General features: G+C 44.1%; 2 protein-coding genes across 2 annotated transcripts; both read left to right on the top strand.

Annotated features, from left to right (window-relative positions):
- The first annotated feature begins 211 nt into the window (after positions 1-211).
- Positions 212-3,248, top strand: gstt1a (glutathione S-transferase theta 1a). The gene is made up of 5 exons (XM_070903969.1): positions 212-320; positions 1,055-1,142; positions 1,431-1,581; positions 1,926-2,102; positions 2,995-3,248. Exons 1-5 carry the CDS (start codon positions 212-214, stop codon positions 3,193-3,195), a joined length of 726 nt encoding a protein of 241 aa, XP_070760070.1. The 3' UTR covers positions 3,196-3,248.
- A 1,803-nt stretch (positions 3,249-5,051) lies between these two features.
- On the top strand, positions 5,052-12,388 carry p2rx7 (purinergic receptor P2X, ligand-gated ion channel, 7). Its single transcript, XM_070904574.1, has 13 exons — positions 5,052-5,173; positions 5,817-5,964; positions 6,052-6,123; positions 6,290-6,362; positions 6,605-6,701; positions 7,551-7,631; positions 8,076-8,211; positions 8,799-8,935; positions 9,438-9,528; positions 10,137-10,202; positions 11,275-11,379; positions 11,537-11,644; positions 11,882-12,388. The coding sequence occupies exons 1-13, from the start codon at positions 5,052-5,054 to the stop codon at positions 12,386-12,388; spliced, it is 1,743 nt and encodes a 580-aa protein (XP_070760675.1).
- The last annotated feature ends 6,127 nt before the right edge of the window (positions 12,389-18,515 follow it).

The raw sequence follows: 18,515 nt of genomic DNA, 5'->3' as shown, positions 1-18,515 counted from the left end.
TGTTGGGCCAAGCTGAGGCCAAAGGTCAGGCTGCTCGACCACGACGGCCTGCTCACTTTGAAGTGTCGCCACCGTTTATAAATCAATGAGCCTCACAGCGAGGAGAGGCGGAGTCCTTGGCAGGCCGAGGGTAACAGGCGCGGCAGGAGAGGACTGAAAACACTGAGGGGACGTGGCGGAGACGAAGCATCTGCAGCCTTCAGACTCGGACATGATGGAGCTCTATCTCGACCTGCACTCCCAGCCCTGCCGCTCCGTCTTCCTGTTTGCCAGAGCGGTCGGGATTCCCTTTGAGTTTAAGCTTGTCGACCTCGCTGCAGGTAACCGCACGCCTCCAGAGAGACAGGCGGACAGATGGACAGACAGACAGACAGACAGACAGACACACACAGGGCAAGGATGGGACTTTTTGAATTCATGCAAAGCTGATTTCTGCATGTTTTAGTAAAGCTTTTAGTTCACGTTCTGCCTTAAAATGATAGTTTATTTTGGGTTTTTGTGCAGAAAGTCACCAGATGTTTGTGGAGTTTGTTGAATGTCCTGCAAACTCTAAACGTGTTGAATAACCTCCGGCCCCAGGAATCTGCATAGTTAGCCGTTTGTTTCTCTTCATGTTTGTAACATTTTGCAGGAGTTGGGAGTTGAACGTCCAGCAGGCTGCGTGAACTTTCTCTCTAAGCGCTAACATTCCTACACTCCTCCAGGCGATCAGTTTACATTTTCACATTTCACCCAGAAAGCTGACGGCCTCATCCGGCCGGGCCAAGTGTAGAGTTACGTTAACTCCTAGATAACCGACTTTACAAGCAAACGGCGGGTGGGAAATGGCGGGTCGGAGGTCAAAGCATCCAGACAAAACATTCCTGCGTCCCTGAACTGATCGAGTATAACAGAGAGGTGCCGCGGAAAGAAAATAAAGGAAAGAGAGGCGTTTCAAAGCAGATAAGATGGAAAAGGGGGGGCTGGGTTTTTCTTTGTTTGTTGTTTCCACAATCAGATATTTGATTAATTTTCTTTTAAACGTGTGATAATCGTGTGTGTGTTCCCGTCTCAGGGCATCAGTTCAGCGAAGAGTTTGGAAAAATCAGCGTCGTGAAGAAGGTTCCTGTCATGAAGGACGGAAGCTTCACTCTGACAGAAAGGTACAACGAGGGCTTATCATGCGTTCATATTTTAGACAGCAGCAAACCTGAGAGGAAGACTTTGTCGAGCTCTTTCAAAGGCTGCCTTCATCACTTTAAGTGTCGGTTCAACCAAATTACAGAAACATATTCTTCCACTTGCCCCCTCAGTGGGACTAGATTCACGCCTCCATCCCAGTACAGTGGAGCTGATCAATCAGTTAATCTGATCAGGCAGCAGCCGTCCATCTGATCACTAAACGTGTGTTTATGTTTCCTCTTGTCGTCTTCATGCTGTCTGTGTTGCAGCACTGCGATCCTGAAGTACCTGCTGCAGAAACACTCAGCGGCAGATCACTGGTATCCCGCTGACCTGCAGCCGCGAGCTCGCGTTAATGAATACCTGTCCTGGCAGCACATGAACCTCAGAGCCCACGGGTCAAAGGTCTTCCTGCTCAGGGTACGAGTCCCAGATCGACCCGGTGCTGGATCCTCACCAGACCTGCTTCAGTACACAACAGTTCAAACATGAGTTTGTTTGTTTTCTTCCTTTTAGTAGAACTGAAATGTTCAGTTATATAATAAATGACAGCGTCCTCCTCCTGCTACCACTATCGCTGTTACATTCATGTGTAGTTTATAAACTAAATCTGTACTTAAGATGTGTAAATATATTTTTGTTGAGTGTTGATCAAAATCAATCATTACAATTTATCCTGAGGTGAATGATCAGGTGTCGTCGTACGGGAACAACATGCCGTCGCTGCCACAGTGTGACGGTTCTTCGTGTGTCTCCCTGAGCAGACTCTGTTTCCTGTCATCATGGGCTCTGAGGTCCCGAAGGACAAGATGGACGCCGCTGTCGAGGATCTGAATCAGTCGCTCAACCTGCTGGAGGAGAAGTTCCTGCAGAACAAACAGTTCATCATCGGAGACAAAATCTCTCTGGCTGATCTGGTGGCCATCGTTGAGATCATGCAGGTATTGATACGAGTAGACTAACCTCCAGTTTTACACACGAAATTCAGTTCAGTGGTCAGGAGGAGGTTCGAGTTGCAACGTAGGATCCGGCGTATTTTGGAGTTTGATCCACACCAGAGAAGAAGTGATAAGAGGTGCTGACGGTGCAGATATCGCCGTCCCATTCTGTCAGTCCACAGTGGACAGACAGCTCAGATAAACACACGCCGTCTCTGGTTCACTCCTGTTTCCTGCATCTGAGACACATTTCAAAGGTTGGACTGTCTCTCTCTGAGCTGGGACTGAGAGACAAGACCATATTACACTGATCCTGGTATCCCTGCACTGGACACCTGCCGCTTATTGATGACAAAATATTTCTGATTAGTTTTAACCCCGAGCTACCCGTCTAACCTTCTAGCTACCCGTCTAACCTTTTAGTGCCGCGTCTGTCTTCTCGTTGCTCCAACATCCAGACTTGGACACAAAGACACATCGGGTCTTTGCTTTCAGAGACTGTGGAATGAGCTTTTTTATTGATTTAAAGATAATTTTTTCTTGTTCTACCTTCTGCTTGTTTGTGTTGTTGGAAAAAGGTCTAGATACATAAAATGTATTATTGTTGTTGACTCTTGTGGGTCCCCTGACGTCTGCAGAACGCCGGAGAATCCCTTTAACCAAAATAACTTTAACACAGCTGATGCAGCGTCAGTGTTCACAGTTAAGATATGGACAAGAAAGCTAGAAATTCAAAGTATTGTTGTTTAAGAAAGGGCAGTTCGTTTATGATGAAACCCAGAATGAAAACCTCTGAGGGAGCTCAGGACGGACTACGATGGTACATTTAAGACCTATTTTATTTGCATTTAAGTGTATCCGAGTGTATTCAGGGTGTTCGCTGTGTGTTCTGCAGCCTGTCGGAACGGGCCTGGATGTGTTTGAAGGCCGGCCGAAGCTGATGGGCTGGAGAGAGCGAGTGAAGAAGGCGCTCGGGGAAAAGCTGTTTGACGAAGCTCACGAGTCGCTCATGAAGGTGAGCAGCCTGATGCAGAAGATGCAGAACAGCAGCGAGCTGGAGATGCTCAAACCAAAGTTTCAGAAGATTTTCAGCTGAAGAAGTTTCAACAATGATCTTCGGTTGTGGATAAATGTTCTTTACAACAACAAATTGTGTATTTTTTTTTCTTCCTGAATACACATTTCTGATCCCTACAGATATTAAAATGATCAAAATGATGTTTGACTGCGTCCATTGTGAAACATTTGTCAACTTAAATGGATAATTTTGTTTTGGTGGAAATAAAAATGGATTTATTATCACACTCCTCTTCATGTCGTACGACGAGGAGACACTTCAGCAGGACGGTGGTGAAGTATTCACACCCCTGCATTCAAAAAGATACCCAAAGTGTTCATTAATCACATAATTATTATATAGCTGTAAGCAGAAAGTTAATGTCGCTGGTCCAGTCGGTGCTGCGTCATCCGCAACTAAAGCCTGCCACACCAGTGCAGCAGCGTGTGAACAATAGTGCAATATTTCCCTCTGAGATGTGCTAAATGAAATATTTAAGTACGAGTTCACCAAAGTACTGAAGTAAAGCACTTGAGTAAATGTTCTCAGACACATTCCAGCTGCACACATGACTGCTGCAGAGACTGACTCATTGTGTTCTCCCGGGACAGCTTGTCCCGGGACAGTTTTCCTCACAGCGATCCACTTTGTCCTGCCGGGAACAAGAACGTCTTTATCTCCAAGGAAGTCAGAAAATACCAGAGTCTTTGCTCGTGTTTCCAAACCGGATGTGATCTCAAACTCCTATAGTATGGAAAGATAACCAGAACTTTCTATTTATTTATTCATCAGTATGTTAATTTGACATCAGACAACGTCGCCCTCTAGTGGACGTCCTCAGCTGTGACCTCACACTGGAGAAGCTGGTCCCGGGACCTCCCTCTCTCTCTCCTGGCTGTCTTTCCAGATGTTTTGGATCTGGATCTCGGTCCTCCAGGAGATTCAGTCCCTCCTCCGGTCTGCTTCTCTCTCCTCTCTGTGTGTTTGAGTTCTCTTCCAGGTCTCCATGGTGCAGAGGAGGTCTTGTGACTCTCAGGTCTCTTTGGTGACCTCCAGGATCCCTGTTCTTCATAGTTGGTCTTTTCTGTCCACACGGTATCCACGTCTGTCCGTCCTGTCCTGTTTTGGGAAGCTGATTTTGTTTTTTACTGTATATATTCCAACATTTTTGAGGATGTGGCCATTTTGAATAAAACTTTATTGGTGGTTTCTGTGTCTTTGAGCAGCGTGAACATAGAAACCACATGTGGAGAGACAGATGCAGAGATCTGTCTTCTTCTGTCTTCTTCTGTCCGTTTCATTCACAGGACAGTTGTACTTGTTGACTGTTTTATTCCAGCATTCATTATCATCTCTCCTAACACACACACACACACACACACACACATCCGGTTATGTTCAGAGGTAATCTAGACTTTCAGTCAGTTTCAGGGCAGGTCACATTCAGCACTGGTGGTTTCATGTCTCTATAGCAACCAGACATCATTAATCTCACATAGATGTTATTCATTCGTTCAGTTTTATTTTCTTTTATTTGACACTTTTGTTTTTGTTTACAGTGTCGGCTGCTCTGATTTGTTGATTCTGTGTGATTTTAAATTGTTTGTTTCTTTTCACTGTTGTTGTTTTTGTGTGGAGCTCAGGAAGACCAATCGATCCAAATGAAGAATAAATAAAGATCAAATCGATTAACTGATTAAACCGGTTGATTTCCCGCGTGTGTGTGCGTGTGTGTGTGTGTGTGTGTGTGTGTGTGTGATGTTGGAAGTGAGAGCAGCTGCAGGAGTCTGGACATGTGACCCTCCACACAGGAAGAAGAGGCAAGAAATGAGTCAGAGATTCCTCCGCAAACAGAACCAGACTAAAACCCCCAAAACCCCCCGACCAGCACCAGCATGCCGGGCTGCGGGGTCCTCGGTCTGTGTCAGTATGATACCAACAAGCTGGTCCGGATCCAGAGCGTCCGGCTCGGCTCCCTGAAGTGGAGTCTGAACGGATTCATCCTGCTGTTTATCTGGTGAGTGAACATGTCAAATGTTTCAGCCCCCGCAAGCCCCGCAAGCTCGGGGAGCGGCTGCGCGCGGTGCTGTTAGTCCCGTTAAGTCCCGTTAGTCCGGTTAGAGTTACAGTAAATCCCGTTAAATCCCGTTACCGCTGACACCGTTTAACTACCGGCTGCCGTGTAAAGAGAGAGCAGCCATGAATACATTAAGTAGTCTTTTATTAGGCAGTTTATTAATGTGCAGAGTGAAATGTAGGATCCATTTTTTTGTTGTTGTTTAAGTTGTTAAATTTAATAAATTAATCGATGAGTCAATTAATCAAATTTTTTTTAGGTAAAAATGCCAAAACTTCTCTCTGCTGCTTCTCCAAAGTGAGGATTTGCTGTTTTTCATCTGAAGGCGTCGACATGGACTCATCACTATTTTCTGGCACTTTATCGACCAAATGATTAATTGATTAATTGAGAAAATGATCTGCAGATTAATGGATCGTGAAAACAATCGTTACTTTTCATTCCTTATATGGGTCAAGCCACTGTAAAAAAAAACAAAACAAAACAAAAACAACAACAAAATAGATCCTAAATTTCCCATAATGCAACTTGGTGTAAGATCTGTGGACTTTGCTTTAAACAGTTTATGTCTTTTATTTTGTAGCATCATGCTGCTGTGGAACAGGAAGTACCAGGAGTTTGACCTGGTAGTGAGTTCAGTCACCACCAAGGTGAAGGGCGTGGCTCAGACCCACCTGCCCGGGGTCGGGGATGTGGTCTGGGATGTGGTGGACTACAGCGGGCCCTCACAGGTAGGGACCTGGGTCCTCAGTGTCCTCGGTCCTCTGGGTCTTTGGCAAAGAGCAGAATTCAAATATGTTTTGTTTTCTTTGTTTTAGGACAAAAACTCCTTCTTTGTGGTGACCAACGTCATCGTGACGAAGAATCAGAAGCAGGGAAAGTGCTCAGAGGTGCTGCTTCATCATCACCATCATCATCATCATATTGTTATTATTATTATTATTGTTATTGATCACATTTTAAGTAGTTGAAGTGATGTTACTGAGTTACTGGTACAAAGATTCAGATGAGACGTTAGCAGAACTTTCTTATTTTGCAGCAGTGTTTATATTCCAGGTTCCCCTCAAAGGCAGACTGTGTCGCACTGATAAGGACTGTAAGAAAGGAGACTGGGATCAGCTGAGTCATGGTACAGTAACTCCTCCTTCGGTACATTAACATGCTCACAAGAAGCCAGGTGCTGAAGTAACATGGGTCCTGTTCTTCACATGTGACTGACAGGCTGAAATAATCCTGTTTCCACGAGAAGAAGAGGAATTTATCGTTCAGGTGTTGCAGTCGTAGCTTCAGCCTGCAGTCCAGCAGCTCTCTGCTAAACTGTTAGCGCCTCATCGGCTGAGTTTATTTGTTTAGTTTGTTTTCCTCCTGCAGGGATTCAGACGGGATCGTGTGTGAAGTTCGATGCGTTGAAGAAAACCTGTGAGGTTTCTGCGTGGTGTCCAGTCGAAACCAAGAAGAACCCTCCGAGGTAAACTCTCAGCGCCGTAAACAAACAAAAGTTTATCTTTACGTTTAGTGTTGCTCACTAAAACACATTGCGTGTATCTTTGAGGTCGAGTGTTTTAAATCCTGCATCCTTTACGTCCATGTTTATGAGCTCGCAGTCTTCTTCACCTTCACCTGTTGAATAGTTGAACAGTGTGAAACCATTGGTAGGACTGTGCATTATGTCCCCCGTGTGAACAAGATAATAATCATTGAACAACAGGTCAGAAACTGCACAGGGAATCTTTAATGGTCACACATCATCCCTACATGTGAGTGTTAGCATGCTAACATGCTAACATGCTAAATGTATGCATGTTACCATACTTGCATCCCTAAAGTCACATGTTAATGTTAGCATTTTAGCATGAAAACAGCTTATCCAAATGGGAGTCGAGCCTTATCTGAATAGATTGAGTCGGGGGGGGGAGTCAGTGAAACTGACTTCATGTTTCTGCCAATTAAACTTCACAAAGACCCAAAGTCAGCTAAATGTTTCTGAGAAAATCAGTAACTCTCTTTGTTTTTTGAGGCGTTCCTGCAGACGTTTCTCTGCCGTCCACAATTCATTTAAGTTTCTTTTCCCGTGAGCAGCGCCTCCATTTCTTTTGCACATTGCATCATGGGACAGTTTTTTTTATTTCAGTGTGCAAACAGGCTGTTTAAAGTGTACTTTGTTTTGTCACTTTCCGCTGTAAACACTGTACATATTCAAAACATGCTCATAACTAGAACTCTGTTGTTTTGGGACACAGCTGTTCAGTTGGCGGCACTGTAGAGTTTATTCTGTGTTGACTTCAGTGTGTAATAGTTTGATGTTCCCGTGATGCAGACCTGCTCTGCTGGCAGCAGCTGAGAACTTCACCGTCCTCGTCAAGAACAACATCAGGTTCCCTGCGTTCAACTTCATCCGGTGAGACCGCTCGATGGTTTGTTCTCTACGGATTGTGTTTGGAACACGTCCCTAACATGCAGCTGTGTGTGTGTGTGTACAGCAACAAGTTTCACATCGCTGGGAATTCACCAAACCTACTTTATTATCCATATTAATGTAGGGATGCAGCTGCGTCTGTTTGAGGACACTCCGGCATCAAGATATTTTGCCTCTTTAATTTCTGTTTATTTGCAAACCGCTGCTTTATTTTTTCATCCTCGTCATACTGCAGCGTCTGATGTTTCATTCATATTGTTCTATCTCAACAAAGTTTTAATTACTGTTTCATTATGTTTGGTCATATCACACTTGCACTTCATCATGATGGGATTATTTTATTCTTACCAAATAAGAGACATTGAGAGCATCATGGGACACCAAAGCTTCCCTTCTGTGAACATTCGAGTCTGTCTGGTTTCCCAGGAGGAACATCCTCCCCCAGATGAACGACGCCTACCTGCGCAGCTGCCACAGGGGAAACGACTCGCTGTGTCCCATCTTCAGACTGGGAGACATCGTGCAGGAGGCCGGAGAGAAGTTCTCCGACATGGCGGTCGAGGTGGAGTCACGCTCTGATGTTTCTGGTGTCGAAGCAGAATTAACTTTTCTCACAACCTTTGTCTTATTTAATGTAGTTCTGGCCTCCAATCAGTTAAGATAACGTTTTACTAACGTCTGAAATCAACATTGAGAGACCAGACCAGTTTCTCTTTCTCTGGGTTTCTCTTTGTGAGCCATTTGTTGTCCTCAGCGAGAGTTCAAGTAAAGTTGAAATGAAACCGACATGACAACCAAAACAAGGAAGTGTTGCCACTGCAAACTTTCTTCAGTTTGCGTGGATGAAAGTGGAAAGTCAGCATTATCAGTATGATAGTAGATATTAGAAATAAATGTCTTTCCTAAAGAAGAATTCCTCATTTTTAATTAATCAGCTGATGTTTCTTTACTGTAAAAATCTTTCTCATCAAATCATTTCTGTCCTTTTTTAAGTATTGTTTCCTTAAAACAAGTGAAAACTATTTATGAATAGTTTTAATACTATTTATATAATATTAAAGTATTTTGTTTAAGTGATTTTAGTGCAACTATCTGGGTTTTCCTCAGCTAACTGACTCCTTCATGATCCGTTTCCTCTGTTGACCACAGGGGGGCGTCATTGGCATCCTGATCAAGTGGGACTGCAACCTGGACCGGCTCATGCAGCGCTGCCTGCCCAAATACTCCTTCAGACGGCTGGACGAGAAAGAGAGCAACAGGACGCTCTACCCCGGCCTCAACTTCAGGTGAGCGAGGGTCAAAGGTCAAGTTGAGCCTGTTCGGGTGCTGATCAGTCAGTCAGGACCTTTTTATAGGAGCTTTGGGAGTTTCCTAAAGCAGTTTGTGCTGACAGTGTGGAGGGCCATAACTTCATAATTATTTTTATGTTCATGAATTCACATGAAAACAATTAAGACGTCATCTAATTGTATTTCTGTTGGCATGGAAACAACATTTGGAGCATCAAGAGGAAGTGGAAATCTGGCTCGCAGCTCCTGAAAATGATCTAGTCTGTTCTGTAGACGCTGTGGTTGAGGAGGACAATGACTGGCTGCTTTGTGACGTGTAATAAAAGGTCAGAATATCAGTCTGACATTATTTAGAACCAGTAAAAACCCTGTGACCAGCCTCTGATGATCACATCTAGTGAAACAGGCTGGATGAGGAAAAACTGGCTAACTGGGGGAAATAAACCTGCTTCATGTCAAAGGCTTTTCTTCTTTATCATATCTGCTGTCTTCTGATCAGATATGCAAAGTACAACACGGTGGACGGAGTGGAGGAGCGGACGCTGTACAAAGCATTCGGGATCAGGTTTGATGTCATGGTGTTCGGACAGGTGGGTTTTCTTCAGGTTGGGGATTCTCCGTGTTTCCTGCTCAGTTTTCATTCATTTAGTTTATTAAAAAATCATTTTTTTTCCTGCTACATCACAAGTGCAACAACTAGATTTTTGGAAGAAGGGGAAACAGCATCACAGCTGGGTGGGGTCAGGTGTGATGTTTGTCCTTGTGACCCCACTCAGCTGTGATGTAACGCTGTACTATAGTGCAAAACTACATCACTGCTGTTGCCACCACTAGTGGGCAGTATACAGCAGAATTATTCGACTGGGTGCAGTAAATCTTTAAATGTGCAATTTTTATGTTTTCTAAAAAAAACATTGTTTAGACTTAATATCTTTAAACTTAAAATTCAGGGCTTTTAAATTTGTATTAGGCCTTTGTGAGATTACATAATATATTAGTATATTTTGCTGTCTAAGCTTCTATTTTCTGCTGTGGTTGAGAGATTATTATTAGCCATATCTGATGAATAAAATAACTGATTACTGATGTAAAATGTCTGTTTGTCTATGACCTCAATACGTCTATAATTCTGTGTCTGACTCTGGAGGAGAACATGGGAAATAAAAACAAACAAGTGACGGTTTGATCTGTTTTCCAGGCGGGAAAGTTCAGCTTCATCCAGCTCATCATCTACATCGGATCAACGCTGTCGTACTACGCTCTGGTGAGAGACCACACAAGTGTCCATTCATGCATTCATCCTCCATTAGTGCTGAACACAGTGGCAGTCAGTGTGAGGGTCCAGAGTGGGACTTTAGATGGCGGCTGAATGAATTTCACTACAGATGACTAGAAAGAGCTGAATGAGTCGAGTCTGTGAGGTGAAGCTTCAGGGGGCAAAAGGTTTGGTGTAAATATTAAAATGAAGACGTGTAGCAGCCGTTTGTCAGTTAAGACACAAAACTACTTTTCTTTAGACAGAAAAGATGGGGGTTTCTTGGAGGCAGCATCTAGTGGCTGTTAGAGGAAGTGCAGCTTCAATCAGTAAAATACAGCAAACTGTCTCCAGAGCAGCAGGCTGGAGGAAGTCAGGCTCGAAGAAGTTGGACCTTTTTCCTCTCTTATAACTTTGGTTTCCTTTTTGAAATGTGTCTCAGCAACAGCCGACAGAGACCTTTTCACATATACTGTATAATAGAAGTGGACGGGGCCACCGTCACGTCCCCCATCGGTTTGTGGACGACCGTTTTGAAGCCTCCAGTTTGGCATTTTGGCTGTCGCCATCTTGGATTTTTTTTGAACCAGAAGTGACCATATTTGGACGAGAGGGTGGGGCTGGGGATCTGAGAACCAGAGGACCCTATGCCCGCCCACCTGTACCTGCAACCTGACTGCACCCGGCTACGCTGTGCAAAGTAGCTGCTAACAAAGTTAGCTTGTAAATGTACTTACCAGAAAAATCGAACACAACAGCCGACTCTACAGCGTCTTTTAGTGCAACTGAACGCCTCTTTCCTGATTGACAGGTCACCGTGGTAGCGACTTGTCAATCACAAGGTAGCCCCGCCCTAAAGCAGGCCTTGCTTCATCATTTGTCGTTTCACTCTGAATGGGACCGTGATTTAAGATGAACATCACGTTGTATTGAAGAAGACTTGAAACTAGTGATTGAGACCATAAACTCAGGAGGAGAAGTGAGACAACCAGTGGAGTCGCCCCCTGCTGGTCATTAGAAGGAACGCAGGTTTAAGACCCGGAGGACCGTCTCATGTGAAACTCTCTGTCTTTTCCTCCAGACGACCTTGTTGATCGACTGGCTGATTGGAACCAGCTGTTACTCCGCAGAGGTCGGACAAAACTACTCTGAGAGGAAAGTGGAGTCGGTCCAAGACAAACAGAAGGTGATGAATGGTTTGATGTGACCGACGATGTCATATTGTACGTTCTGTAGCTGTAAACCAGTTGTCAAACTTTTTAAAATAAACTGTTTAATACAATCTAATAACGTTTTGTGAGGGCTGTGATCGGCTGGATTATCTTGACGTGGCTGTGTTACAGTGCATCCTCTGTGTGTCCTACGTCGATGAGAACAACATTCGACTGGTGAAGAAATCGCAGAAGAAAAGTTTACAAGACATCAAACCGACGTCTGTTCAGCCACGTAAGGTAAACCTGCTGCCGAGAGGACGGATCCAGAGAAATAACGTCCCTGTTGTTCCGAGACATTCAAATAAATGTAAACTTGTGGGTTTGAAGCATCAACAGGATCATTGAGATTAATCCCAAACAAGATATGAAGCATGATTGTTGTTTTGTATTTAGGAGAATCGACTCTTTCAGAACTTGTGTAAACCGTTTAAATTACGGCCTCCATATTGTCATTGACATATTCTTGTCCTACAGGAGGACGCAGGACACCTGAGAGCCGTCCTCAGTCTGCTGCAGCCGGGTGTCGGCGTGGATGCTGAAGCTCAGCCTCTCCTCGACCATAAACCCGACCCGAACCCCAAACCCCGTCGTCCGGCCTGGTGTAAGTGTGACCGCTGCACTCCCTCCTCTCTCCCCCAGGAGGAGCTGTGCTGCCGGCAGAGCGGCGGCGCCTGCATCACCTCGTCTCCTCTGTTTGAGCAGCTTGTGTTGCGTCGCCCCCTGCTGGAGGCCGTCCTTCTGTACTGGGACCCCCTGACTCCGCCCGCTGATGGAGGCCAGACTGCCGCCCTGCGTCACTGCGCCTACAGACAGTACATCAGCTGGAGGTTTGGGGTCCCACCTGACGACACCCACCCCGCCGTCCCCAGCTGCTGCGTGTGGAGAGTCAGGGAGGAGTACCCGAGCCCGGATGGACAGTACAGCGGCTTCCGACCTGCCAGGATGGCGTCCATGCAGGCTTGTGCTAACGGAGAGCTGTGAGGAGTGTTTCCACAGTACAGAGCAGCCCCCCCCCCGCCGCTGACTAACCTACTAAAAGTGATCTTATGTTAAATCTGCCTTACAAAGCAAAACAATGCAATTACTCTACTCAACCGTGCTGAAAATTCAAACAAGTCCGTGTTTGTCAGCCAGCCTTCGGTCAGAAGGGGAAAAACCTCTAAGATGATCTGTCAGGTCACCTGGCCACACAGTAAAAGTATATCTATGAAGCACTTTCTCAGTTTCACTCCCTCTATGCAGCGTTTTGCCTTTTTTATAGGGCAGAAATATCATTTTGAACATCACTAACATCCTCAGAGGACAAAGGATTTCTCCTGCCAGGAATGTGTTCGTCTCCGTTGTATCACATGGAAAGATGAAGAGTTTTGTTCCTACAGGGGATAGAAAGACGACATTTGAAGAAAAAAAACTCTGTTTCAAACCCCAAACAGACCTGATTTTAACACCTGATGGTGCTCGAACAGCTCCTCTAAAGCTCACTGACTGCAGCTACATGCTGGATCTGGTTTAGGAGGCCGGAACAATGTCTTGTTGAATAGAAGTCTGGTGCAAAGACAGGATCACAGCCGTCACAGCGAAGTTGCCAGGTTTGGTACCATTGTGCCTATTCAGAGACCAACACTAAACTCTGTCCTTACTGACCGTATCTGGCAACCTGCACTACAGCCAGAGACACTGCACAGACGTGCTGGACGGGTGGATGACCTGTTTGTAAAGAAATCATGTCAGCAGCTTCCCCTGAAACCACAAATGTACCGAGGTACAAGGTGTTAATCGGTGAGCTTTCGAGGCGCTGCTGGGTGCAGCCAGGCTAGCTGTTTCCCCCTGCTTCCAGTCTTTATGCTAAGCTAACCACCTGCTGGCTGTAGCTTCGTACTTACTGTACAGACATAAGTGTGGCATTGATAAGTGTTGAACTTCTCCTTTGATGCTCAGGCACGAGATCGATCTTCTGATTTCACTGTTGGCAAGAAAAGAGAATAAACCTGTTTCTAAACGTGTCGAACTATCTCTGAAAGCTTTCCTCACTGTGTGGTGTGTTGGAGCTTCAGTTCAGCTTCAGTTCAGCTTCACAGAGACTGAGCAGCTGCTCTGGCTGAGGAAAGAAAAAACACCTCTAACGGTCCAAAATAAGAACGTACAGTACAGACAAAGATAAGAAGCTTCATTTATCATATCAGGCAGGAGGAGGACGTCTCACATGAACCTTAATCTCTGCTACATGTGAAATATGTGAAATGAATATGAATGAATCATAATAACTTGACGATCCTCTGGCGTTTCGTCTAGCGCCATCATCAGGTCAACATTCGAATGCGTCCATCGGTTTTGATTTATGACCAAAATATCAAAACTAATAATATTCCCATCAGCCTCAGCTGCACTTTGTGTTTAGTGCTAAGTGGCAAATGTTAGCATGCTAACACGCAACTAAGACGGTGAAGTAATCTATCAATGCATCACATTTTATAAGCTAAATGTTTAGTCAAAGTGGCAGCCTGATAAATGTGGTGGAGTAAAAAGTAGAATATTTCCTTCTGAAATGTAGTGAAGTAGAAATATGAAGTACAGTACAAAAGTACTTCAATAACCTCTGCGATAAAATCTGCAGCTGGTTGGTGGCCTTTGCTGCAGCTCCACTTTGGATTTATGCCAATAAAATAAATATATTTCACATAATAATCTAGATCAGCTTGAACAAATCGCTCTCGCCGTCAGCCTTTACACAGTCCAACACTTCCGCTGTCAGATCCAGTACAATAATAGCTGGAGTAATATTAGCTGTTTGCACCCCGGGCCATTCTTCAGGTGGCCTATTTGACATTTACGAGCACTTTCAACCCGTCACTTTCCCGACTCTGGCTCCAGACTTCGACCATTGTTTTTATGAATGGTCCATTTGAACGAAATAAGGGCTCTTTGTTAAACAACTCCAGGCCTGAAATAGCTCCCAACGACTTGTTTTAGCGGCAGGGATCCCTGTTTCCTCCCATTACTCATCCCCTGACCCCCTCACGGCTGCTTTTGGTCTCTGGAGGTTGAACAGGACCCACCGGTAGCTAATCTGTGAGCATGTGTCTTTTTGATTTTCGTGTCTTTTCAAAGTGGCCTGTGATGACCTTTCACTGTGCGGAGGTTGGTTTCCAGGAAATGATACTAAGAAAGAAATGAATGTTTTCTTTACACGTACATCAGAGAGTGAGCTTGTTTTCTAATTCTATATGCTGACGGTGTTAACCTGCGGATTGTGGACGGATGCAGGAGAAGCGTAAGTGGGGGTGAAGGCCATTGCGGATGGATTATCTAATGGAGGTGGAGGTGGATGGATGATCTGATACACGATGGGTTAATGGATGGATGGATCTGCAGATGGATGGAGGATGGACACGGTACAGTCGACAGATTAAACGGACGGATGGATACATCCGTCAGCGCACCTACACGACAGTAAAAGTGTATGTTGTTGAACTTGTTTACCACGAAAACACACGTGAGCCTCAGGAGTGAAACAGCAGTTACGTTGTCTGTGCTGCTGTGTGGTCGGAGGTTTTAGTCACAGGAGCGTTTCTCTCAGGCAGAAAAAAGCTCATTGATTGAGTTGAAACTTCAGTGGGTGGAGATGAGCGACCACAGATTACAGTTTTACAGGCTAACGTGGGGCTTCAGATGGAACTCATGATCTTTAGGACGTGTACTTTACTTTAACTCGTACTCTCTTTACTCCACTACATTTACTACTACTCTCTCCCCCCATTTCCTGTCTGCCTCTTCAGTCTCACTCTGTCCAATAAAGGCAAACAAATGCCCATAAAAAAAACAACCCGCCCTTTTGACTTCTGACCCATAAAAACAGTGTGTAGCTGTGTCTCCTCGTCACGCTTCAGATGTCCATGAGTTGTTAGCAGAGTGACATTTCCCATCTGAACGTCTCACATGGTTTCTTTTAAAAAAGCAGTTTGGGGCCCAAAGAGGTCAAATGATCCAAAGCAAAGATTATAGAATAGTCCAAGATATAAATGCATATTTGTGTACATCTTCTTTTGTTATTAATCATCAGGGGTCGACCCCTCACTCAGATTCATCTGTATTTATCTGTTAATCAGTGACATTATTCAACTATTCCTTGAAGCTGAACGGTAGTTTTTCAGTTGCCTGACGTTCTTCATGACTTTGAATATGTTTCTGGGCCGACAGCTAAAAGCTACCAGAACAAACTACAGTAGGTTCAGTAAATCACTCTAAAACTCTTTGACAATGTCCTCACAATCCCCCCCCCCAGTTTCATAACTGATGAAATGTGACGTTACTGATAAGATTAACGGCAACATGCCGGCCATTTTCCCCCTTTGTCCTCCAAGAAAAGAAATGATCATTTTCCCCCTCACAGTCAAAGTCAACACGCTGGAGACAGACACACATGAACACAAACAGCATTATATCAGAATCAGCATTAGTGGTTCAGAGAAAATATGAGTGGAGACGATTTCTTTAAAACCACAATTTATTTTCACTCAATTTATTCTGTTCCTGAAGAGTTGATTCGAGGTGAAACGGGAGGTTGGAGGAGCCTTTCACAAATCCATACGCTGCAAATAATGTGGAATGGAAACAATATACATCATCAGGACTAAATATATTTCAGTTAAAAGATGGAGACATAAAACATGATGAAGACTATGATGTAAAGTCAGTGCGGAGTCTCACATCACTTCTCTGTAGCTTTGTTTACTCAGAGATTTAATGGATTGAGTAAAAACAGGCAAGTAGGCAGTTTGTTCCCTGAAGTGTTTCTGGAACATGAGTTCAGTCTGAGGCCAGCGGAGCACGTAGTCCACTACAGCCCTGCAGACTGACAACTGATTGTTATTTCAAATGAACTGATTTTCCAGCAAACCTTTCAGGATAATACTGAAACTTTAACAAGTCTAGTGGAGCGTCCTAAATCCACACTTTTTTAATTTAGATATTATTTTTACCCTTATTTGACCATCAGTGTAAAAAAACAATAAAATAAAAATTAGCTTCCCGTTGTAACTTTGGTGTTAATATATATATATATACATACTGTCTATATATATATAGATATATCTACTCATACATTTATTAACATCCTTTTGAAGAACCCACTGAGACATTTTTAATTGTGTTTATGCTAATTTGTGTCTTTTTGTCTCTTGCTAGCATGCTAACATTAGCTACAGCTGAGGCTGGCGGGAATGTAATTCGTTTTTAAAGTATTTGGTTAAAATTAATGAATATAGCAAATAAAAACCATTAAAAATACATTGACTGATTGTTTTTGTTGATTGGTTTGAATTTAGCCAGTTAGCTGAGGGTCAAAGGTCATCCAGAGGGCAGAGGCGGGTCAACGCGTGACGTCAGATCATGGCGGGCTGGAGACGGTGCTGTTAAAGAAAACGTGAAATAAACTCGAGGAAACTCCAAAACTGAAAGGATTTTAAAAAAAGGACGAGCTGAAGAGGCACGCGGGAACGTTACGTCACCTGTACAGGTACGTTTCAACAAGCGGGGGGGGGCTTTAACGTGGACGGGTGTTGTTGCTGGGACGCACAGTGTGTCTGCTGCTTGTTGTTGGCCGGTGGTTGTTACACCTGTTGCTGCTGTGGACTCACCTGTGTTGTTCAAGTTCAAATCAAACAGAGTATTTGAGGCAGGGAAGTGTGTTTTCTTGTTGTCTTTATTTTTGAATGTATTTCTACTTGTGCTCCTGATGATGCTCTCTGATATGATTTCTAATTATGAAACATAATTAAAGTTGTTCTTTTTTAGTCTTTTTATACATCCACTTGGACTTTAAAGAAGATGTAATCGTAACCATGAGAATGCCTTTTTGTTTTGCCTTTTCAGCACAAGTTAGGAAGGCAAAATCTATTTTCATGAATGTGTCCCTTCGGTTTGATGCAGTCATTCAAGAATTCACGATCTGTTGGGATTTGACACCAGCTGATGTGATGTTTACATAAGATAAGGTATGCTGATGTCGAGCCCATGGAGGATGATCTGTCTTGATGTCAAGACTTGACTAAAATGGTTGTTGGTTAAAAAAGGTCATTATGTGAAAGGAGTCTGGTCTGTAGGTTTCAAAACTCTATTTAATCTCCCACACCGTTCTCATTTAACAATGACTTTAGTAGTTAATTGTATATTTCCTTTCTGGATGTCGGCCTCTCGTCTCTTCCCTCTGTCCTGTTGGACTCCCTTTTCGCTGCAGCAGTGATGAATGGATGCTAGTTGCTAATTAACACCGTTTAAAGAGGCCGTATCCTTCTTTCCATCATCACAGTCCCCTTCTGTTTCCGTCTCTTCTCTCTGCTTGTTTTCTCCTGCAGTCACACATCACTAACAATAATCGCTTCTCAATCTTTTCACTCATCTAACTGAGAATATTTATGAGCCTGAGCCTCAATCAATCAACTGTATGTGTTAATTAGAGGTTGTGGAAACTATGAAATTGTTCTCTGGTTAATCCTGTTGACTCTGAAATGAAAAAGCTTTGAAATTGAATCAAATTGGCTGCTTTTGACTAATAATTTTGGCCACTTGACAAAAAGCACCAACAGTGTGCAGAGATTTAGAAACACATGTAGAGTCTCGCATGCAAACACACTTTACATACATGCATACTGTATGAACACATGCCGCCACACGTGATTACTGCACGCTCGCTAAATCACACAAAAAGACCCACTCAATATGCACACTGGCCTGCCATCGTTCACACACACACACACACGCCTCCCCCTCCCCTCGCTGCACACTTCAGCCGTGCTAATTGAGAAAATCACTCATGTGTGGAGAGCTGGCTGAGGTGTTTCTGATCTGCTATCCGTCAGCTCGCTAAGCCGTGAAGCGCAGCCGAACAATAAAATCCAGCGACCGTTTTTTCCCGCTCCCATTAGCAACGTGCAGCATTGTCCTTAATCACAACCCTGAGATGAATCCAAGAGGCGGTGAATTTAATTAAAAGCTAAAATTAGCGCTCGTCTGCCAGCTGTGTGTGTGTGTGTGTGTGTTTTGGTGTGTTTCGTGCTGTAAGTGGAGTTCATCTGATTTTAACGCGGGAATCTTTCCAGGGAGCCATTAG

Source organism: Enoplosus armatus, chromosome 4 (assembly GCF_043641665.1).
Source record: "Enoplosus armatus isolate fEnoArm2 chromosome 4, fEnoArm2.hap1, whole genome shotgun sequence".
NCBI classification, from domain to species: domain Eukaryota; kingdom Metazoa; phylum Chordata; class Actinopteri; order Centrarchiformes; family Enoplosidae; genus Enoplosus; species Enoplosus armatus.
This window is presented reverse-complemented; position numbering and strand designations above follow the sequence as displayed.